The 24,322-nt window shown below is 42.1% G+C and overlaps 1 protein-coding gene across 1 annotated transcript in view; it reads right to left on the bottom strand.

Annotated features, from left to right (window-relative positions):
* VPS50 (VPS50, EARP/GARPII complex subunit) overlaps positions 1-24,322 on the bottom strand; it is a 155,193-nt gene that overhangs the window by 18,851 nt on the left and 112,020 nt on the right. Inside the window, exon 22 of the mRNA XM_006025893.3 lies at positions 22,957-23,037. Coding sequence (XP_006025955.1) covers positions 22,957-23,037 — 81 coding nt within the window. The remainder of the gene's footprint in view (positions 1-22,956; positions 23,038-24,322) is intronic.

Here is a 24,322-nt window from a genome sequence, read left to right as displayed (position 1 = left end):
TTGGAACCCCACCATCCCCTCCTGCCTGTGGCAGGGGGTCAGGCTAGATGATCTGTTCAGGTCCCTCCTGACCCTAGCTACCCTAGCTACTATGAAACATTAGCAGGCACATGTGACTAATAGAACAGGAGGTGATGCTCCCCCTCTATGTAGCACTGGTCAGGCCGCAGTTGGAGTACAGTGTCCAGTTTTGGGCCTCGCACTTCAAGAGGGACGCGGGGAATCTCGAGAGGGTCCAGAGGAGGGCCACTCGCATGATTAGTGGCCTTCGTGATAGATCCTACGGGGGGGAGGCTGAGAGAGCTGAATCTCTTCAGCCTTCACAAGAGACGGCTGAGGGGAGATCTTGTGGCCACCTATAAATTTATTAGGGGAGGTCAACGGGGAATAGGGGAAGCACTGCTTACTAGGGCGCCCTAGGGAATGACTAGGAATAACGGGTGTAAACTAGTTGAGAGTGGTTTTAGGTTAGATATTAGGAAGAAATTTTTCACAGTAAGGGTGGCCAGGATCTGGAATGGGCTTCCAAGAGAGGTGGTGCTATCACCTAGCTTGGAGGTCTTCAAGAGGAGGCTAGATAGTCACCTGGCTGGGGTCATCTGACCTCGGTCCTCTTTCCTGCCAGGAGCAGGAGGTCGGACATGATGATCCATTGTGGTCCCTTCTGACTCTACAATCTATGAATCTATGAATGTGAGGAATAATTAATAAATCTTCCCAAACTTCAGGACCACAGAGAAGCTAGTAAATAACTGTATTGGCCAGGTGGTAACTGCTGTGTTCATGAGGAATGAACTATAATGACCTTATTCTAGTATAAGAACACACACATGCCACCCATAGTCCCTCAAAAACAGTATTTGCATTAATTAACACAAGGGGAAAAGGTATTAGCTTGCAGAATGTACAAAAAGAACAGCTGTAAGAAAAATCAGTAAGGGCAATCTGTACTATAGTGCAGCACGAAACTCTTATCCTGCTCTGCTGCATTACTGTTTTCTTGATAAATACCATGCAAGTGTTCAATCTGTGTTTAAGACCCACAGCAACTTAGATGGCTTAAGAAATGAATCACAAAACATAGATCAAACTCCCTGCACGTAAGTGGCTGGCAAACCTGAGACCTATAACTCTCAACCTGTCACAGACTAACTGTAAGCCTTTAAAACATGGCACAGCTACAAAATTAGATTGGGAAAAAAAGGATAAAAGGGCTGGAAGTGATGTGACTTTTTTCCTTTTATTAAAAGCTTTCCATGAGTTACGGGTTCTGTGGTCAGTCAATTACTATATAATAAAAAGCATCAGCAACATGTTTGTGCACAATGCAAATACATTCAGACAGGAGCACTATGAAAAAAAATTACTGGCTAAATGCATCTCCGCAAAAGCAAGTTCAGACCTACCAGAAACACATAACTTGTAAAGTGATAAATTAATAAGTAACCAATATGATAATATGAATTATTATTAAACAAAATATAACCGTGGCATCCAAATGCTCCCTGGAGCTGGGTTTGAGTTTACTACTGTACAATCAGAGAAATATTTCTCTGACAGGAAGGCTAACAATCTAAAACCATTAGCATAGACATAGTGCACAAGATGGATATAAAAAATAAATACTGCAACAAATGTTTTATTATTTTCTTTCCAGTGTGTACAACTAACAAGAAGGAGGACTGCATGGACAAGGACACTTTAGTAAGAATAAAGGATTAATGAAAGGAAGGAAGAAGAACATTCTTATAGCTGACCACTTGTTCATCTATCTTAGCAGGCAAATTTCTAAAAGCAATACATTCTTAAAGAAGGATAAGCTAGAAGCTGCATATAAGCTTTCATCTTTAGTGGTGGAAAATTTCCACCATGGGAAAACATTCCAGGAGAGGAAGCAATTGCCCCGTCTTCATGCCTTCCTCAGTCTTGGGAACTCATGAGCTATTCCAGTCCTCCTACTCCCCAAGGTAATGGAGCAGAGCAAAGCCTCCTACCCACATCTCACACCAGGGTCTCAAGTGACAAGCAGGCAGGGGGCTTACAGTGTCACTTTGTCTGCTCAGCTCCCAAGCACCATGATAGGCAATCAGGGACCACTAACTGAGCAGATGGAGCAGTGGGGCAAATCCACTACCCACTTCTCATCCAGTGAGTGAGGAGCCAACAGGGAGCAGCTGCCCTCCCGCCCACTCCATACACCTACTCCAGACCCTGGACTGAGAAAAACATGAGAGCCTTTTTCTATGGCCACTCCATCTGGCCCTCAGGAAGAGTTAAGCCAAGGGGAAGTGTACAAGTGTTCATTCTCCTGGAAGAAACTCTCCTGCGAGTAACTTATTACAGGGTGGCATCAGTTTATTTTTCCCCCAGAACCACCATTTTTCACTTAGGAGAAGGACTGTAAATGCTTGCACATTTGTGCTTTCTACCAGGAGAATGGCAGTTCTCCTGACAGAAACAGAATGTCTGTACATGACCAGAACCTACACAATTCTTCTCTGGGAGTTTTCCCTTTTATGCATAAAAGGACAGCATGGGAATGAACATAAGTGGAGCAAAAATGGTTGTCAAGATCATGAACATTATTAGGTTAGCCATATAGGCCAGGGTTAAGAAAGTCCAAGACAAAAAAGTATGAATACAGTAGACACCAGAAAGAAGAACAAGACACAAAGATTATTTTAGTAGCAGTATGTAAAATGGACTTAAAATGGATATTTTTGTAAATGCTGAAACAGTTAAAGCCATGCAGGATGATATTAAAGCAGAGATGTAAAATGGGCAGTCTGAACAAGAATTTTGGTGATACAGACCAAAACAGAAAGGCAGGATCCTCTTGTATGAATCAGCAGCATAACTGAATTACTCCTTGGATGAAGGGCAAGGTAAATATGACACCAAGATTATGAGCTTGAGTAACTAGAAGAATGTTGAAAGAAGTAATTTGAGGGGGAAAGGAGAGATCACAAGTTCCATTTGGACCATGCCGAGTAGGAACCGAAGAGGGGGCTGGGGGAATGTTCAGGGACCTGAACATTCCCTCAGTTCCCAGTTGGATTCCCCAGCTACCCAATCTTTCCCCCAGCTCTCTGTTCGCTTCCCTCAGTTCTTCCTGCGGGGTGCGGGCCCCTGGATGATGCGGGATGATGCGGCTGCGGCAGCATGCTGCCATCCCACATGCAGATCTGGGGGGAGCTTGCGACCCCTAGGAGGGCTGAGTGGCAGTGCCGGACTCCTCCCACGGGCACGGGCCGCCGGATCTGCACATGGGATGACACCAGGCTGCTGCTGTCAGCTGGGATTGGTGCTGGGTGCAGCCCGTGACAGGTGCTGGGAAGCCTGGTGCTGCCGCTAGTCCCAGCCAGCAGCAGCAGCCTCCTGGTGTCATTCCGTATGCAGATCTGGGGGCCCGCACCCTCCGGGAGGAGTCTGGCACAGCCCCACGGCCCTCCCAGAAGCAGGGGCCCTGGATCTGTGTGTAGGATGACAGCAAGCTGCTACTGTCAGTTAGGGTTAGTGTCACCACTGGGTTCTCTGCACAGGCTACACTGGGCAGACTGGGCAGACACTGTCATCCTGGTGCTCGGCACAGGCTACACGGGGCAGACTCGGGTGCTGACGCTGGCCCTGGCTGGCAGCATGCCGTCATCCTGCATGCAGATCCAGGGGCCCATGTCCCCCAGGAAGAGTCCAGCACAGTCCCGCAGCCCTCCCACGTGCATCTCCAGAGGCCCGCACCCCCAGGAGGGCTGCGGAGCTGTGTTGGACTCCTAGGAGGCGCGCGCACCTGGATCTGAGTGAGGAACACCAGGCTGCTGCTGCCAGCAATTCGAGTTTTCCTTTCAACTGTTTAAGATGCAGTTTCCCAGACCCCTCTGCACCTATCTCCTTGAAACTTGGCAGAATTCACGCACTCAGAAGGGAATACCATCTCTGCAAATTTCATTCAAAGCAGGCAAGAAATGACAAAGTTACAGGCATTTTCATGATTCCCTATGGGTGAAACTTTGAAATGTGTCAAAACAGCAAAAGTTGAGACAAAACGAAATGGAACAGTGCTTCGAAATGAAACACGGTCCCATCGAAATGGCAAAACAGTGATGTTTCACACAGCCCTATTGCTGAGTCTAAATTAATGACTGGACTGAATGATGTGGTTGCCTGAGATATCATGGGACTATTTTTGATGTCTCAGGCAGTCCCTCCTAGTTGTGTTTCCTATGGCTGCCAATGGAGGTAGGTAAGGGATTACTAGAGTTGACTTATTTAAAAATCTAGCCTTTTCTTTGTGTTACACTTGCATTCACAATTGGTTAACTTTGTAACTGAAAGAGCTAGAAATTCAACACCCAATGAAGTACACAGTCTGCAGTCTGAATTTGCCGGATGGGTTAGATAAATATATCAAGTGACCTGGTATTTGGCACCATGGATGTGAGCTCTTTGAGGCAAGGATCTTGCTCATCATTTCAGGGCAGTGCCTAGCACACCCCTAAAAGACAAACAGTCAAAAACTAAGGACCAAGTTTTATTCACTCTTCTAGGAAAAACAATCCATTTCTTTGAAAAACACCCACAATGATCTAATATGAATCTTAAAAAGCAGTCATCAAAATCAACTGCATCTCTGCCTTCCCCTTTCCCAACTCATTCTACCTTTCAGAGAAGATTCAGAAGCCCCACAATGTTTCCTGAATGTCAACACAACGTCTTTGCTACCGTTAGAAGTAATATTATTCAGCCACTGAAAAAAAATCAATTATAAAGATGTGAAGAAATTTGACTCCCCTGGAAAACTGCTGACCAGCCTTATGAAATTCAGTGCATCATACTCTATACAATATTTAAACACAGACAATAAAGCAAGCCAGATGATGAGAGAACAAAGAAGTCCCATAATAATCATAAAGCAAATATTTTTGCTCCTTTTTGCATGGTCAGAAAAGGTAGAAAGGACAAATATAACAAAGAGTTTGTTTCTGTCTAAGAAGTCATTCTAAGTTGTCTATCACTTTGATAGGCAAGTACCTTTTACAATAAATCTATTCTCCCCTTTTTTCCCCATGAGCAGGGGTTTTTGTTACGCAAATGAGGGAGAAAGGTTTACAGCGGATTTTGGAAGAGGTACAAGTGTATGTAAGTGCCACACTTGAGGGAATACTGGTCTCAAAAAGGCACATCAGACATTTAGATCGAACAAAGTAAGATTTGGGTTCATCAGTCAGACTGATTCACGTGCCATATTGCTGATGATGACTAGAAAGGAGTAGTATAGAATATATGTTGTGGTTAAGTGGTAGATTCCTTGTCTTCTATGCAAGAGACCCAAGTTCAATTCCCAGATGTGCATATAACTACAGCCATTAAGGCACCAAATGTCTGGACTCAGTTTGGCCTTTGGATTCTGTCTAAAGGGGGAATGCAAAGTCTATTCAAGACTCCTGCCTAGGGGTACGCATTAAAAGTCCTGGTGACCTCTTATGCAAACACCGTGATCCTGGAGGGTTGAGGATTACTTACTATATATTTCCTCAATCACTTCTGAAGTCTCCTGACTATAAAACTCTCCATGCCAGGCTCACAAACCAATCATTTGGCATAGTACTATTGTTTGTTTTTAAATATGAGCAATATAGTCCCACCTTCTTCATCAAACCAACCTAGCTTCTTGCCTCCAAATTTAACTGTAACCAAACAAGTGGCACACTCCAGAATAGTGTCCTAAACCACCAAATAAACAGCGACTTTGTCAGATTCCAGTTTCTAGACAAAGCTTGAAAAATATTATTGCGTCTAATCAATTATTTAAAGACATTCTTTAAAATGCATAATTAATTGTACATACAGTATTTACTAATAGAAAAACATAAAGATGCCGTCTTACTTTAATCTGGAAAATGAGTTATTCAATCCAAGGAAAGAGATAAAGGGACATAATTTAATTTTATTCCAGTAATGAGTCTCATTTGCCTATCAATTAATTTGAAAGAAGTCCCAGAAGAGGAAAGTAAAAATGTGTGTAAATGAAGTTTATCAAAATATCTGAAGACAGACATTCCTTAAATGAAGAGTATAATTTGAAGATTAGGATTTAATAAACACCAGTTTTTCCTAACTTTGTAAATTAGGATTTGAATTATTTAAATCCAATTTAAACAATTTCAATTTTTCATTCTGTGAAATATCACAGTATACATGAGCTGTTATGAATTGCCTGAAAGCTTGATAGGTGCTCCACCAAGCAGTTAAAATTACATGGATTGTGTCCCAAAGAGCATACAGTATCTTAGAATGCAAGGTCCTTGGGTCAGAGACCTTTTTTTATTGTGTTTGGATAGTTCCTAGCGCAATTAAGTCAAGGCAGTTGTTTGGCCTCCTATGGCAAGGGAGTCTAGGTCCTAGATGCAATTGATGAGACTTTAGGATATAGCCCACAGAGCCCTATGGTTTGGCCAACAGACCAGCTCTGTGCCTCTCATCTGGCCAGCGGGGCTGGATGACTGATACCACTAAAGTATGGTAATGTTTTAATAATTAACAAATGTAATGCGACAGAGGCAAGCTCCCAGGCCCAATCCCAATATTGGCCCGCCTCCTGTCTATGGGCAAACCGCCTGCCTCGCTCTCCTGCCACGCCTTATTGTAATTCAATTATGATGTTAATTAGGTGGGAGGCTGCCCTTCAAGCGCCCAGCTGTATCATGGGCAGTATATACATGCTCCGACCTTCCCTTGTACATATCCCATGCCTCGCAGATGTCTCACTGTGTGGTAAATCTTCCGTGTAAGACTGGTGCCAAACTAGGCACACAGTTAGGTCTCTGACATTCTGCCCCCCCCTCACTGGGGTCTCTCCCATTCCACCTGCTCTCACCAGGCCTCTTTCACAAATGCCCCCTTCGGTCCTCAATCATTACACCCTGCTCCTTTGAACAGCTCTCATAGCCCATCAGGCTGGGCTCTAAAATGACCACCCTAATCAAACACCTGCCTGGTGCCTGCTCCAGCGCTTAAAGTGGCAGAGCACTGAAGCTGCTCCATCACAGGTAAATTTATTAAAAATTGATTAATTTCAGACATTAAAGTTCCAACGGTAACAATGTAAACTGTTCTACCAAGAACTGGCATTGGTCATTTCAGGATTAAGACCCACCAAATAATCTAATGTTTCTTCTTAACCCACTTTTTTGGTGTTTAAAGAAAACCCACAAAAAAAAAACACCCTTCAAAATCTCCCCCCAGATCTAGATTTGCATTTTATAGAGAAGAACCTCCAGAATCCCAACAAACACAGATCATCCTGCATATTATAAGACATCATTATGCATCTTGTAAATATTTATGCCCACATTTAATTTTTCACACAGCGTTACCATTATCATCCTCATTATTATTTAGATTTATATCCCATCCTATCCACAAAGGCTCTGAGCAGCTTACAACTGAAAACAACCAATTCCCCAATCAACAACCTAAAATTTTAAAACTCCATCCACTCCTGCTTCTCTGCCTATCACCCAAGACAGCAAACCCTCCAGCTGATCCCAACCATACTTCGCAACCACCATTCACATCTAGGTATACAAAACCTCTTTTGACACTTAATCTTCCCTTCTGCCAGAGGCTCACATCCAAGATTCTTCTCCCTACCCCAATGTCCCATCTAAGCTCGCGTCCCATCTTCTAAAAGCATAAATCCCTCTGCCCTTCCCCCAACAAACAGCATTAAATTAAAAAAAACCAAACATAACAGGGTAACCATAGAAAGAAGTTTAACAGCAAAAGGTCTCCTTTGAGGATCATTCTTTGGCACACACGCAGAGAGGCCTGTTCGCTCTGTAGGGCCTGCAAGCTGTCTGAGTCCTTCTCCCTCTGTCTGGGTGGTAAGCTACTCCCATCATTAAGGAAAGGAATGAGGGTGGATAAAAACAAAAAATTAAAACAAAAAATTGGATTTTTATTTAAATGATTTTTTTTTATTCAATCATGCTTTGATTTTTTAAAGATGCTTTTAAAAATAAACATATAAAGATCTTTGAGCTTTAACATAAATTAAAGCTATCATCATGGAATAGGGATTATTACTTCTAACTATATACTATTTGAGACAATATATTCATGTTTCCTTTTTAGAAGTTTTATAAATAGATGACAACAGGCCATGGACTATATTAGGGGCCAGTGGCGATGCGCAGGGGTTGCAAAGTGGTGCATGTAAACCTCCTGAGAATGCCTGTGCACCCCCTGATTGGCCGTGCTCACTGCTTAGGCGATGGGCAGGCTGGAGCAGCAGTGCCCCACTGTGAGTGCCAGCCAGGGAGTGGAGTGCCGTTGTGCTCCCAGAAGAAGCCAGAGTGATCAGCTGCCTTGGGATCGGCCAGTGGGAATGGCCACATGTGAAAAGCATGCAGAACCTGATTCCCTCTAATATATCACTCATAAGCCAAACCAAAATGTACTGAATGTTAAAAATAACATTGAGGAAGTACTGTCCATTTGTGCCTCCCTACAGAATCTTCATCTGAGCTTTGCAGCATTTTTACATGGTAATTAAATAAAAAGGATTAAAAAGCATTTATATATTTTTCTAGTTAATTGTTCTTGCAGAACAAAATTCAAGTACACACTTTGCCTTTATTAATTAAATGTCACTGTGTTATGCCCTCAATACCTTCTTATCCAGGCCCCATAAATGTCAATGGGCATTTAGCTTGCTTATTTAATATACGGCATGTAATTATATACCATTAATTATTTTGAAATTTCAATTTCAAACCATCAGTTCCCTCTGAAGTACACAGGTTTGTTCACTCATAAAACTCCAAGCTCCAAAGCAAGTTGAAGGATAAAAAGGACAAATGAACATTACCAAGTTAAAAGGAGTTGTGATATGAAAACAATTGCAAAAGCTAAAATTTTCCAAAGCCACCTAAGGATATGGTCACACAATTTACATTAAAATTAAAGAATATCAGATGACCAGTTCCCACAAGTGTGAAAACCTTGGACCATAGGAAAATGACTTCAGTGTGCATATTCTCTGCTCCTAATGTGCTCAAGACATGTTAACTTTAGCAGTAGGTACTACACCTCAAGAGGAAACTGATCCCTAAGTACAGCGTAGCATATACCAAATGTGACTTCATCCAAACTGATTTTAGTGTTTTCTCAAAAGTTTCAGCACACAGTAAATGGGTAAATAACAGCCAGCATATGTAGCAGCTAATGTATAGTGTTTACTCTAATACAGTGGTCCTCAACCTCTTTAGACTTAAGGCACCCCTCAAAAAATGCTAGCTCTTAGTTTTCATTAATTTTTTACTACAGAAAAATAGATCAAGTCTTCTGGCACCCATGAAAGGATCTCAAGGCACCTCAAGGTGCCCTGGCACCCTGGTTAAGAATTACTGCTATAGTAGTACCTACCATGCTCTCTGGTTAACTAGTAACATAATAGGTAAATGTATAATTCATTGTATTTCCAAAACAAATTGGCTACACATAATTGTATCTCTTGCAGAAATGGGCGACTCCTTCACAAAGTATTTTAGGTAAAAGAAACAATGCTTTACGCAAGTGCCAGTATGCTGATCAAAACAATAACATAGACAGTTACTATTCTGGAGCATATTATTTCATTCTAAAAACCACACGTAGGTATTTTTTCAAAGAAAAAAAATGAATACATGTTCTTGATCTGCCAGTACAGTCTTTCAATAGTGCATCCTTTGACAAAGAGAAATATACTGCTATTTCAGGTATGCTAGGCTCAGAAGAACATTACAAAGCCCAAGAGTGAGACTGTGCATAGGGCCAACAAGCAGAAAAAAAGTCACATATGTATTCGGTCCACCAGGATGAGTAGACAAACATACAGCAAAGTTCTGAGGCACGGGAACCCAAATATAGAATGATAACGAGAAAATGGAGTGTCTTATTTTATCAAGTTTTGGCAAGCTATCATGGGCCACATGGGTAGCCCCACCCCATGTCAGGTGCCACACCCCCTAATCGCCATCTTGGGACCAGACATCCTGCCCCCTGATCCCTGCCTTTGTCACCAGAAGTCCCACCCCTTGCCCCCGGAAGTACTTTTTTCAGCAAGAGGTTTTGCCATCTAAGAACCAGAAAAATACTAAATTATATCCTAAAAAGTGAACATCTAAAACATTCATTAATTTGATTTCAAAATATATTTTTGCCCTGGTTTACATGCATTTGTATAGTATACATAAACGTGATCGCAAAATAGCTTAAAATGAAGTCTTACACTTGTATATTATGGGAGGGTGGGTATAGGTTTGTGGAGGGCTGTGGGTGTGTGGGGTGAGGGAGCATGTGGGTGTGTGTGTGGATGTCGGGTGTGGGTGAGTATGGGGGTCTGAGAGTATGGCAGTGTGAGGGGGGTGTGGGTGTATGTGTACAGTGGGGTGTGCATGTGGGACTCGCCCTACGAGCACACACACACTGCCCCTGCCTGCATGTGCATGCACACCCCCATACTGGGGCAGCCCCATACTCCCCGGTCTGGCCACGTAGCCAGGAGCCACGTGGTGCTGGAGCAAGAAGCAGGGAAAATGGCTGGGGGTGGGCTCCTGCCTCCTGCTGCCGGCTCTCCCTAGGTCCTAACTGCCCCCGGTTCTGATCGTCTTTGACAGGCAGCCAGGAGCAGATAAATATTTTCTAATTCTTCAGGGGTCCTGCAGGCCAGATAAAATGGCCTGGCAGGCTAGATCCAGCCCAAAAGCCATATTTTACCCACCCCTCTTATAGCCTCTGGCTGAAGTAAGTGCTATGAGGCTACAGCACAGTTTTCTGCTTTCTGGCAGGTCCTACAGTCTGCCACAGCTTTGGGAGAATTAAAAATTAAAGTCCTCCTACCTGGATTACCCTACAAAACCTGATAAACTTTGGTTTGGTGCAGTGGAGTAAATTTCAGTCTCCTGAAATTGGTCATGAATCAAGTTTTACTTCTTCCTCTGTTCCACAGAGATTTATTGAGGAAATGTTTGTGCGAATGATCAGTGACAATAATAGCAACACACACGAGAAAAGGAATTTACCTCAATTTGAAAACAAAAACCAATAAGCAGAACGAGGAGTTGAAATGTAATTATAATGAATGAAAATAGATAAAAAATTATTAGACTTTAGTACTTAACCACAAATTGCTATAGCAGAAGACTGAAGTCATCTCTATAGATTCAATTATAAACCTAAATTCCTATCAGGGAATGAAATCATCACCTGGTCACCAGACCCTTTTTCCCCTCTCTTAAACTAACACAGAATTATGAAGATACATAAATCTTTCATTCGAAACTGCCAACTGCAAATAGTGATGGATGCTCAGGAAAACTACTGACATTCAACCTAATGAGAACATTTCACTGTTGATGTCGACTGGCAGCAGGCCAGCTGCATATTGCTTCATCACATAATAGATTTAGAATTAGAAAAGGACGTTTTTCTAGTCTGAAAGGAAAAAATGCTTTTCACTGGCAGGATGTTGGGTTTTTTGGGTTTGTTTGTTTTTTTTTACCTACATTCATATCCTCCTAGAACATACAGCAAACCATCAGCAAGACAAAAACCCTCAAGGGATGTGTGCACATATCATATTGTTTAAATATACTGTTTAAGCAGTATTAAATAGTTACTCCAAAAGAGGAATCTGTAATGGGTAAGAGAATCCATTTGCATAAAGAACATCCTCTTTATGCAAAAAAAAGTCTTTTAGGGGGAGGCAGTAAACCAGATGAAATTTCTTCTACAATCAGAGTACATTTAAACTTTATCATCTGGCTGAATTTAGTACTCTGCTACAGAACTTTAACTGTCCTGCTAAGTGAGAGAAAGAGAAATCATGTTAATTCTCTTCTGACTTCACATTCAACAGGCCTACTCCCAGGGTGTTCACTGTCAGGTCATCCACTTACTTTAGCATAGCCCTCCCAAATTTGCATCAATATGCCAGCACAGACAAAGAACCTGTCCTTTATGATAATGATGATGGATTAATATAATCAATCTTGGAACTACATCTTTGAAAAAAAAATGCTTGTCCTAGACCAGCAGAATTTTACAGGGTGCATTAGCAACTAGTTTTTAAGGAATAATATACTGCAATGCATGTTCTGGAGGGGCTGGAGTGGGCACCGCTGTCACACAGTCCTACTCTAGCTGCTCCAGGGATGTGCTACATGCTGCAACCATTTCACTCCGGGACATAAATTGGAGAGGGCACCACATGCAGTTAACAGAGCCATCTGGTGCATCCTGCATGCTGCCTTTTGGTCAACTGCAAGACTCGTGGTCAGTACCAGGAGTTGGATGATATGCTCCACAAGCTGAATATGACCTGTAGGCTGCATCTTTGACACCTCTGATATACAGCAACCTGTAAGAAGTGAACTTGTTTTTTATTCTAGGCGCTTTCACTGCATTTAACAACCTTTGCCTAGGAAATAATAATATCATTAAATCTAATAGAGGGAATCCTAACCTTACATATAGATGGAGAAACAGAAGTAGTAGAAAGACTTCTAAAGGCAATGGCAAAACAGGACCGTAGATGAAAGCGCTCTGGTGGCTGAATATTCCACTTTCACATCACATGGAACTAAAGCACTGGAACCATTAACTGGAGTGTAATGTGCACTCAGAAGAGGAAAGCAGATCCTAGATGTTTATTTCCAAAGATGGAGCTTAGCCTTAAAAATAAATCCATCATCTCTATGCTTTGCTTGTAACTGTAGTTGACAACTTTTGTAATAGCATAGAGAATAATATGAAAATAAACATAATTAAAGCATAATACTGTAATGCACCAGTCTGAAGATTATCTTGGAAGGTACTAACTCCAAACAGACACTAAAAATAGAAATACAGGATTCACAACAAAAACAAAACAAAATTATAATCTACTTCCCATTCATTTTTAAATATAAATAGAAGCAAAAATAAAACTTGAGATAAGGGAGACAGTGATTTCTGGAGCAGTATATAAAACTTAGTTGTAAGAAAGTATGCCATCATTTAAATATTATGAGAGACAACATTTCATTTTAAATGTGGTGCAAGTGAAATGATAAAAAAAACTCTACCATTTGGAAAACATTTTCAAAATCGTTTTGCATTTTTCTAAGTATAAGAACAGTATTTGTGAACATGCTGAAGGGCATCCAGCTTTTAAAGTGGGGAAAGGAGAAAAATACTTCTAACAAAATAGGTCAGCATTTACCACTGCTTCTTCTGATAAGCAAGATAATAAATAACAACAGCCACAATCACCCTACATATAAATCAACAGATATTCCAACTAATATCTGGCAACCGTTAATCCATGATTACACACAGATTACTATTCATCTTTTTTAATGTCTTAAAGGCCAGGCATGCCTTAGATGGGTCAAATCTCACCAACTACATCAAGAAGTGACCCTTGTTTTTGGAGGCAGAATTGTGCTCTTGGTGTTTATTATCTTGCTTATCAGAATACTATAGCGAATATCAGTGAAATGTCAACTTTGTATATACTGTCTTTGAAGCTTCAAGTCATGGCTTATGTAGCACTTGGTAGAATAAAAATGTCTCTGCCAATGTTCATTAAATAGCTACATTCAATTACACTTTCACATGTGTGAGAGGGACTTGTGTAGCTGAGTTACTGCAGATTTTGGCAATTACTCACAGTTTGGGTTGTATTTATACCTGTGGCAAAATAGGATTACCCTGCAGGTGTACCTGACACGTGCAAGGCAATATTAGTTGTTCAAGGTCTTAGGGCCCTTTACCCAGACATAGTGTGGGTTTTCACCCATATCTTTTGCATTTCAGCAAAGCGCTGTTACTACTAGACTATGGGTACACTGCCTAAGGTACTCTCTATCCTGCTCCTGAAGCTGGCCCAGTGAACTCTGCATTTACTAATGACTAAATAAAACATATAAACAGTAGAAGTGCACCAATATATTGGTGGCATATAGGATTGGCACCGAAAAAAGGAAACCTAACATTATCGGGATTTTTTATCGGATAATGTCACTGATAAATGCCGCATCATGCACACAGCCAGGAATGCAACTTGATATATTTTGATATATTTACAATTTTAAAGCAATTTGAAAGCCCGCAAGTGCCTACAATTGTTATAATAAAATACATTCCAAATACTTATGTATTTTGGCATTGCTTCACATGGGCCGCCAATGTGAGGACGTGGTAAGTAAAGCTAAATGCACCTTATGCATGCACAGATGCATCACAAGCAAGGCCAAAGAGGTGATCCTCCCCATCTATGCAACACTGGTCAGGCCACAGTTGGAGTACTGCGTCCAGTTCTGGGCGCTGTACTTTAGGAGGGATGTGGCCAGCATCGAGGGGGTCCAGAGGAGGACCACTCGTATGATCCGGGTACAGCAGGGCAGACCCTACAAGGAGAGGCTGTGGGACCTGAACCTGTTCAGCCTTCACAAGAGAAGGCTGAGAGGGGACCTGGTGGCCATCTATAAAAACTTACCAGGGGGGACCAGAGGGGAATGGGAGAGACCCTGTTTCCCCGAGTACCTCCCGGAGTAACAAGGAACAATGGCCATAAGTTGTTTGAGAGTCGGTTCCAGCTGGATAGAAGAAGGAACTACTTCAGTCAGGGCAGCTAGGATCTGGAACCAACTTCCAGGGGAGCTGGTGCCGGCTCCTACCTTGGGGGTCTTTAAGAGGAGGCTTGATAATTACCTAGTTGGGGTCATATGAGCCCAGTATTCATTCCTGCCCAGGGCAGGGGGTCGGACTTGATGATCTACTTAGGTCCCTTCCGACCTTACATCTATGAATCTATGCTTTTGTTTTTATCATAGAAAATCAGGGCTCCCCCTCTTCCCTTCATTCACCAGGACACAGGTCCAGCTGCAGCTGTCATCCCGGCTGCACTACAGCACTGAGCAACCTTGATATGCTGGTGCCCCTTGCTCCCAACCCAAAGTTCCCCCAGCCCTACCAGAGCCCCCCCCTCAACATTGATCTGCAGGCCTCCCCGTCCACATCAGTATCCCTCACTCCCGACCCACAGCCCCCCAAACTCTAGCCGTCCTGGTGCCCCTCAATCCCAAACTGCTGCCTCCTGCCCCCAGGCACCCAGTGTGGGGAAGGGGGTGGGGTGGGTGTGTGGGGCAGGGAGAGTGTCAGGGGAGGGTGCCCAACCATAGGCAATGTATTGTGGGGGAACACATGCCCCTCAGATTTGTGTCCACAGTAGGGCATGGGACTGCAGCCTGGCTGAACCGGCACCAAGCAGCTTCCACAGCCCAGTGGGCAGGACCTAGAGCAGGAGGACACAGCAGGGCAGTGAGACTCATTGCTGCTGCTGCCACCACCAACACCAGGACCGCCATACTGCTCACATGCTGTGCCACAGCTGTACCCCTCTGCCATAGCCCAGCCACCACCACTCCCTTCAGGTTGCCCTGCTCCCCCAACCCCACCCTCCCTTCCAGGGTAGAGCCACAGCCCAGCACGCAAGCAGCTGGCATGGGAGGAGGTGAGGGCAGTGTGGCCCTGACCCCTCAGTCTGCTACTCCTCACACTGCTGGCAGTGTGGCATTACTCCATGGTGGTGGAGCTGGCACAGGGGTTCCAGTGGCAGTGGTAGCAGCAAGAACAAGTCTCGCTGCCCTGCTGCAGCCTCCCACACCGGGTTCCGCCTGCTGGGCCATAGAAGCAGCCCAGTGCCAGTCTAGCCAGGCTGCAGCCCTGTGTCTCACTGTGGATGCACAAAGCTGTGGGGGGCCTGTGTCCCCCCCATGCCCCTCCAATGCATTGCCTATGGTGCCCAACTGCTCCCTGGGAGTATGTGCAGTGGCACGAAGCCAACCCAGTGAAGTCCGAATCCTGCCAATGATCAGCTGATTGTCAGAGACCACACCATGGTTTTTCAAGCCTGGGAAGGATATTAATCCTGAAAACAATCAGCTGATTGTCAGCCAGCTCCGGGGACCACACCAGGGTTATTTGGAGACTGTGGCACAGAACTACACATTCTTTATCGGTGCAATAGAAACCAGCCATAAAATTTTCCATGTTTGGACATATTTTTGTGACTCTTTTTTCTTTCTGTGGAACCATTAATTCTCTGAACATGAGGCTAGGTTACTGCTTAAAATGCAATGAAGAGATTAATCATGTCTTAAATGCAATGTCTACCTGGGACCTAAGATTCTGCTCCAATAATAAAACCTACCACTGGCTACTGTCATAAAACAATTATTTATTTTGGATTACTGAAGTCTGTCTGAGATTCCTGTGTTCTGAACACTCTTGCTCTATTTGTGAAGGTATAAATAAAAAAACCTAGCAAGCAGTGAAATGCAAAAAAATTTAAGAAATTATTTGATAAAAAAAGTTTTAAAATGCAATCCAATTCCAAGTCTATAATATCAGTTACAGGTTTCATGTATGACTGCACTGCAAGGGTACAATGCAACCCTAAACATCTTTGTTTGGAAGTCTAGCAGTCCAGAAGACTTTGTACTTGGAGCTTGAAAAGAATGTAAGGTGGTAGCCAGTAGATGTGTTTTGCTACAGTAAACACTGAATATTTTGCCAAGGGGTGCTATACTTGATCAATTTTTAATTGTACTGCTTCTAGAGACCATTACACCATATAGCATCCGATTTAACAGCAGTCTAAAATGAAAACTTGACATACTGCTTTTGACAGTGCTATCCCTGTACAAGGTTCTATAAGTTTTCTTGATTCAACTTCATGATACAACATTTAATGTACTTTATTTTGTATTTGCAGGTATACATATTTATTTTAGTCCCAAATTTACAATATTCTCTCACAACCCTAGTTTAATTTCAATTCTTATTTATCTAAAAAATTCCCTCTCTTAAGACTCAATTTATAGAAGACTTCAACAGATATAAAAGTGAATCCTACATCCTTTACCATCTTTGCTGTTTCTCTTAATTTGAACTTTTGTCTCACTGACCTGGAGCCAAGCACAGCACTCTGATTACATGCATTTTAATACAGAAATGAATTAAGACGTCTAATTATCTATAAGCATGCCTCATTTATTAATGACAACATTGGTATAGCACAGGATAACAATACCAAGATATACACTAAGGTACACTGAACTGTAGAGCTACATAAGGTTTAAATAAAAAGTTCAGTAGGAAATATTAAACGGAATGAAAGGCTGAAGATGGACTCCAAGACTGTCAACAAGAAAATTGGGCCCCAAGATATTCCTTTACTCTGCACTCTAAGCCAATTTAAAATATGTAGTTCAACTGATTATAGTTATTATTCCTCCAAGTTGGTTTATAAGTAGCAACAGTCCTTTCAAATGCCATCATGATCTGGAATTTAAAAAATATTTTGATCTTTACATGATATCACTTGTATTTCCTGAACACAAACTCAAACAAATTAGATCCATATATTTACAAATCAGTCACTGTTTAAACTCCTGGCAATCTCTTTCACATGAATTTCTGGCTTTCAAAAGCTTGTCTAACTATTCTAATCATGCAGTTGGTCCAATAAGATATCACCCCAAAAAATCCTTGCCTCTCTTTTATAAAAAAGTTTACATGTAAACTGTGCTCAGCTGCCAATTCTGTCATTACTTTATTTCACATAAATCAAAACTAGAATGGGAAACAGAAACACACAGCAGGTATTACTTGATTAGTAGTTATACAGATCATCTAAAATTAAAAAGGTATATTTTCTATAGTTTAGCAAACACTGAGGCAGAACTCATTAAGAATGTTTCTTTAAATGTAATTTTTTGGTAGAGTATATAACACATGCTGACAAAAACACTAATACAACTCCACATCTATAACTGCTTGCATTGAATTTTTCATGATATTACAGTTTATAAGATATATGACTGGAGATCTCCAAAATGCAACTAATAAAACTGAAAGATCTTGCAAACTAAAGGTAACAAATGACAATAATTCAGGACTGATACACTGAACAAGGGATGGTTTGCTTCCACTATTGTTTCAGAAATTCAAAATAGTCAATTGAGCAAAGGATGTTATGAGTGGGGATTACAAATAAATCTGGTTGGCAAATATTTGTAAAAAAGTTTCTGGTCAGAAATTTTTAAAAATTAAAATCTATTTATTATAGACTATTATTTTTGACAAAATTTCCCACAAAAAAGTTTCAAAAATGAAAACTCTACACACGTGTGCCCCCAAACTTACCGGCACCAGCAGCAACAGTGGTGGAGGCAGCAGAAGCAGCAGAGGGGGCAGCAGCAGCTGATCCCCCTAAGGTAAGTGGGGCATAGGAGCAGGCGCAGCTGAGGTGTATCTGGGGGGGAAGCCCCCCGGATCCCTTTTGACTGAGCCACCAAGGAGCTGTGCTCCCAAGCCGCGCGCGGGAGGGGGGGGGGGGGGGGCAAGGAATGGGGTTCCCCACACCTGTCCCGCAGGTGCCCATCTTAGGGCCTTGGAGGGGCAGGTGAGGGAGCTCCAGGAGGAGGTTAGCAAGCTGAGGGGGGGATCAGGGAAGCAGAAGATGAAATTGACGGGTATTTCCTTTCCCTGCAGGGCCAAGCACCAAAGGAAGAAGAGCCCCAGGAGGTGCCCTCCACAGCAGAATGGCAGAAGGTCCCCTCCAGAGCCAGGGCTGCTCACAGTGGCGCAGTACCAGCATCCCCAGTCCAGCTGGGGAACAGGTAGGAGGCCCTGGCAACATTGCAGGAAGAGGAAGGTGAGGAGGAAACCTCTGGTGAGGAGGTCACTCCACACACAGAACGGCCTGAAGGAGGCAAGTCGACACAGAAGAAGAGACGCCGGGTACCTGTGATAGGTGACTCCATCCTGAGAGGAACAGAGGGTCCCATCTGTCGCCAGGATCCCATGACACGCTAGGTCTCCTGTCTGCCCAGAGCACGGATTCAGAACGTGACGGAGATGAATCCAGCCCACTGATTACATGAATCCATGTGCGCACTAATGATGCGGCCAGGAGCAGTCCAGATCGCCTGATGAAGGACTACCAAGCTCTGGGAGACAAGCTAAAGGAGATAGGGGCACAGGTTGTCTTCTCATCGATCCTTCCAGTGAGCAGACATGGAAGACGTCATGAGACCTGCATCTGGGACATCAACTTGCGGCTTCGTGACTGGTGTCTCACAGCTGGCTTCAGCTTTCTGGACCACGACCCACGCTTCAGAACAAGAGACATGCTCGGGTGGGATGGGCTTCACCTGTTCTCCAAAGGTAACCGTGTGTTCTCTTTCAGGTTGGCTGATCTCCTCTGGCGGGCTTTAAACTAGGCTCGTTGGGGGAGGAAGAGGACCAAGGGAGCCATGGTACACTGAACCAGAAGACACCCTCAAGAACAGCCCAGCCAAGACAGGTGACGACCACAAGAAATACCCAGGTAAGAGACAGGGGCCCAGATAGTCCTGGGATTGCGGGGTGAGGCGCATACACCCTCAGAAGGCCTTAAATGCCTCTACACTAATGAGATCTGGTGGCCACCTATAAGTTTATCAGGGGTGCACACCAGGATCTGGGGGAACAACTGTTCACCAGGGCCCCCCAAGGGATGACAAGGTCGAACAGTTATAAACTCCTGCAAGACCGTTTTAGGCTGGACATAAGGAAGAACTGTCCAAGCCCCCAAGATCTGGAATAGCCTGCCATCGGAGGTGGTTCAAGCACCTACTCTGAACGCCTTCAAGAAAAAATTAGTTGTTTATCTTGCTGGGATCCTGTGTCCCCAGCTGACTTCCTGCCCCTGGAGGAGGGGGCTGGATTCCATGATCTTCCAAGGTCCCTTCCAGTCCTAATGTCTGTGAAATCTGTGAAACTATTAAAACTGTTCAGTTATGGAAGGATTTACCCTTAATCCTTTACATATAACATTAACAAAAAAGAAGTTAAATGAAAGTGAATGTGTTTATTGATTTTTTTAAGTTATAGATCGATTTTTTTAAGTTATAGATCCTGCCATTTTATTTTTCAAATGTTCTCCCTTAATTGATTTGTATGCAACATCCTTTTAAAATGAGAGTTTCCTTCTCCACATACTTCATATTTCACTTCAGACTTTTCTCTGAAAACAAAACGTCAGGATGATTCATCTTAAATTTTCATTCATTTTTCCACACCTTACTAATGGTGCACACATCACTAGTTTTGGAACTCGGGGTCATTAACCAATTCATACTCCCTTAAATGACTTTACAACAGATGATGAAAACATCAAAGGTCCAATATATGTACTGCTTTTAAAAAAAAGTTCTCATACAACAGTAATTTAGATCCATACACACATTTACTGTGTGTCAAGCAGTGGCACCTTCTACCATTCTCTGTTGCAACACAAGCACTATCTTCTGTACCAGAAGCAGCATAGCCACACACACAAAGTGCTACGGGTAGGTTAATTAGCCCAGCAGCAGCTGATGTATGAACATAGCAATACTGCCATTTGTTCAGAGGGGGGATGTATGCACAGATGGCCAGCATGTTTGAGGGTGCTTCTATCTGACAGTAAACTTGCCAATTGTAGACTTGCCCACTGACTGCTCAGCAGAAAGCTACTGCCAATTGGCAGTGGCTGCCAGAATGTTAAAACTCTACCTCTGACATGAAAGAGTAGACTCCATCTCTGTTGCATGCTGGCCAGAGAAAAGAAAAAGAAGCACAGGTCCAGGCTGCCATTTCAGCATGTCCATGATTCCATCCACTACAAAAAAATCAGCTTCCCTGTTTAAGACATGCCCCAATTTTGGAGAGCTATTTGGGAAAGGGTTGTGTGAAGTATGGATGTAAATACAGTATAATAAATACACATCTCTATGTTGTGAGCCATTTAAGACATGAAAGATTTGGGAAATTATCTCTATAGACAGCCTTAAGTATTTGTATTTCAATGCAAGTAAGAGCAATCTACTTAAAGGCTAGGGACAGAAATTACACACAAACCAGTATATGTGATAGGAAACCAGTTCAAATCTGTAACACAACAGAAGTTCAGTGCTAATTAACCACTTACAAAATGGCCAAAACCAGTTTGAGAAATGTGGATGATTAGGCTTCACTGATTTAGGTTAAATTGTTTTACTGAACTTCTATTGCAGATCTGCTCGATTCAACTTAGCTTACATTCCCCCCTGGATGCCAGGATGCTTTGCACCTCTCCCGAAAACCCTCCCTCACAGGGTGGGAGGGCTAGCCATGGCCCAAGCTGTCTGCTCTAGCTGAGCAGGGTGGTGTGCTCTTAGGCCCTGGCTCTCCCCCCAGCTTCTGGCCTGGGCCACTGTAGGCATGTGGCTGCATTTGCAGAATCAAAAGTGCATGTCTGTTTACTTGCTTAATGGTTTGATCTACACAGCTTAGACTCACCTGCAAAGTTTGAATCAATTCAGCCTTGGGCTTTTTGACTGTCTGTACTTAGCAAAAGAGAAGCTTGTTATTCCCTCGCTACATTTCTTTATAAATTTTTGCAATCCAGTTGCAATGTATAATCCTAAATTTCATCAATTTAGAGGAAGTAGTTCTCACTTTCTAGCTTACTTTTAAGAAGCAGTAATCTGTCAGACTAATGCAATCACAGAAGAGGGTTTTTTTCCCCCCTCAAAAAAAAACAAACCTTAACTGTTAAATTGCCTCATGACATCTAACTTGCAACATGCATGGTAGGGAAAAACAATTTGAAATCTGTGAAAAAATGAATTATTTATCCTCTTTTTAGCCTCAGTACAAGTTGCCATGTAAGTGTTGTATCACTGAAATAATCTGTTAAACTGTTATTTACGATGCAGATATAATTTTAAGGGATTTAAATATATGAAAGTTTGGAAAGTCTGGCAATCATTACTGAATTCAAGACCTCTCCAACCAGTAAGTGCTTCTGAAATAGCATGGAGGATTAAAGCAAACAATTAATATTAAGTTTAAACTTTAAATGGAATGAATTGCCACGTGGGTGATTTAATAGAGTACTTAGCATGCCATTACCATCTCTCAGGTTACTCTAGCAAGATAGTGGTTTCCTGTAGTTCCCCTACATTTGTTCCAAGAAATTCTGAAGGATCAAACAAGGCAGGGGCAGATTGGGGGGTGCACCCCTCTTTGATTCCTCCTCTACCCATAGTTTAAAAACAACCAGCTGGGAAGGGCAGTGACATTTCTATTCAGGCAATGATGAGAGTCAACTGACTTCATGGCTCTGTCAACCACCTGACTCCTGCTAATATCTCACCACACCACAGTTGTTCATGACCCTTTATTCAAACTATCATTTATTCTGCAGTTTTACCATCTGTTATCAATCTCTACTAATGTCTCTCTTCTATTTCACAGAACTGCAGACTGTTTTCAGCTCCAACTATAAACTTTAACTCAGGTGTGGTAACTTTAACTTAGGTGCAGAAGTGACCGAGAGTGAAGCAGAGAGTGACCGACAGTATTGAAGGCACTGTCAAGATGTTCAAGGAGGCTAGATTTTACTTTATGCATCTGAATAAGAGAGATACATTTAACTATAATGAGTACAGCACTAACGAAACAAAATCTTTTGACTACTTTTGCCTAGTTTTTTAACTGTATATTTGATCCAGCAAATTAATGTACATTCCAATAGTCATACTTGTTTTGCTTTGATCTTAAATTAAACAATACAGTGCGAGCCCCCTAGCATATTAGTAAAGAATCTTGTTTCTCTTTAACTTGACAACAATGTATGATGTATTATACGTGATAATGTGCCACAGCATCTGCACCCCCCCTTATCAAAATCCTAGAATCATCCATGAAAAACCACATAACACCATGAAATAAATTAAGAAATTAAGGCACTAAATATGATGAAAAGTGAAATTAATAAATGGCATCAGAAAGCATATCCCATACTTTCTATAATATGTCTCTTACTACAGAGAACAATAATGCATCCCAGCTTCTTACCAGATCAATCAGGCTCTCTTGGATCCTGTTCAGTGTGGTTCGCAGTCTGCTACTGCTGAGACCCAGTCCTGTTAATTCAAACTGGAAAAAAAGGATCCTAAACAAGTTAGGAAAGAGAAAAAAAGTCTCCCATCTTAGTTTTAGGACTATAAACAAGAAAATGAATATGTATTGCTTGTTCAAGCCTGCTAAATATTACTTATATATAGAAGCTCAGCATATACTCAAAACCAAATCAAAATAAACAGGAAGACAACAAGGATCACCGCATCCAACATTGCACTGATGTAAAGGATGAACTATGTACAGTTCACAAAGATGACTATAAATAATTCATACTAACAGGTAACTGTTACTAGTTTTGTTCTGGTTAAAATAGCTTATTTAGGCAGAGGCACCTACGAGTTTTTATTTCTACAGACCAGCAAGAGAATTAATACAAAAACTAGCATGCAGTAATATCCTGGCTGTGAAAGTTATGGACTCAAGACTGTGGACAAATATTAGCCCTAATTAACATTTCTCTTCACCAGGCTACAAACCTTTGATCATCATTTGTTTGATGGCAACTTTTAGTTGGAAAATTATTTTCCATAAGTCTTAAAGCATTTGTTATTTAGCCTGGATCATGATCAAGCCAAGAAATGTTTAGTCTTCCTGGTCTGTACGGGGACCAAATGTATTATGAGTCAAATACTCAGCAGTCATAAATCATCATAGCTTCATTCGCTTTAGTAAAATTATACTGCTTTGCTCCAGCTAAGTGTCTGCCCCAGTGTGTTTTGATAAATGTAGCTACTTATTTTCCAATTTTAACTGCATAAAACATGTACATAAAGCCAAACAAAATGGAGATGGAGGAACGAAGAAACATACATTTTCTTGTCCAGGGTCTGCACACTCAATAAGTACTAGGATATGGTACTGGTATGTGCTTCACACCCCAAAAAAGAAGTTTTCTGAACTATATTTAGACAACATGGTCCATTGGATTGGATTCAGTGTCAAAACTTTCATGACACAGCACTTGGGAGAGAAAAAACAGGCAATTTTCAAGAGGCTTTTACAAATCAAAATACTTTTACACTGAATATAATTACATAGTACTTTTGCTGTATTTTAAAAGAGAACTCATAGATAGCATGTGTCTCTATACCCTTTATTGCTTCTTGATGTGGAAAAATGGCAGCCTCAATTTTCTTTCGGAGTTTTTACTTTAGAAATACCAAGTTTTAGTTTCCTTCAAAAACCTTCAAGGAATGACACCACAAAAGACAAACATTGCTCATTTCTATTAAAAGCCTTTTTAACTCTCAGCAAACTAGGGAGAAAAGGCTTTACTGAAAGCAATAACACCCTTCCCTAC

This window comes from Alligator sinensis, unplaced genomic scaffold, assembly GCF_000455745.1.
Source record: "Alligator sinensis unplaced genomic scaffold, ASM45574v1 scaffold436_1, whole genome shotgun sequence".
NCBI lineage: Eukaryota > Metazoa > Chordata > Crocodylia > Alligatoridae > Alligator > Alligator sinensis.
The sequence above is the reverse complement of the archived record's forward strand: the minus strand, read 5'-3'. Positions and strand labels throughout refer to the sequence as shown.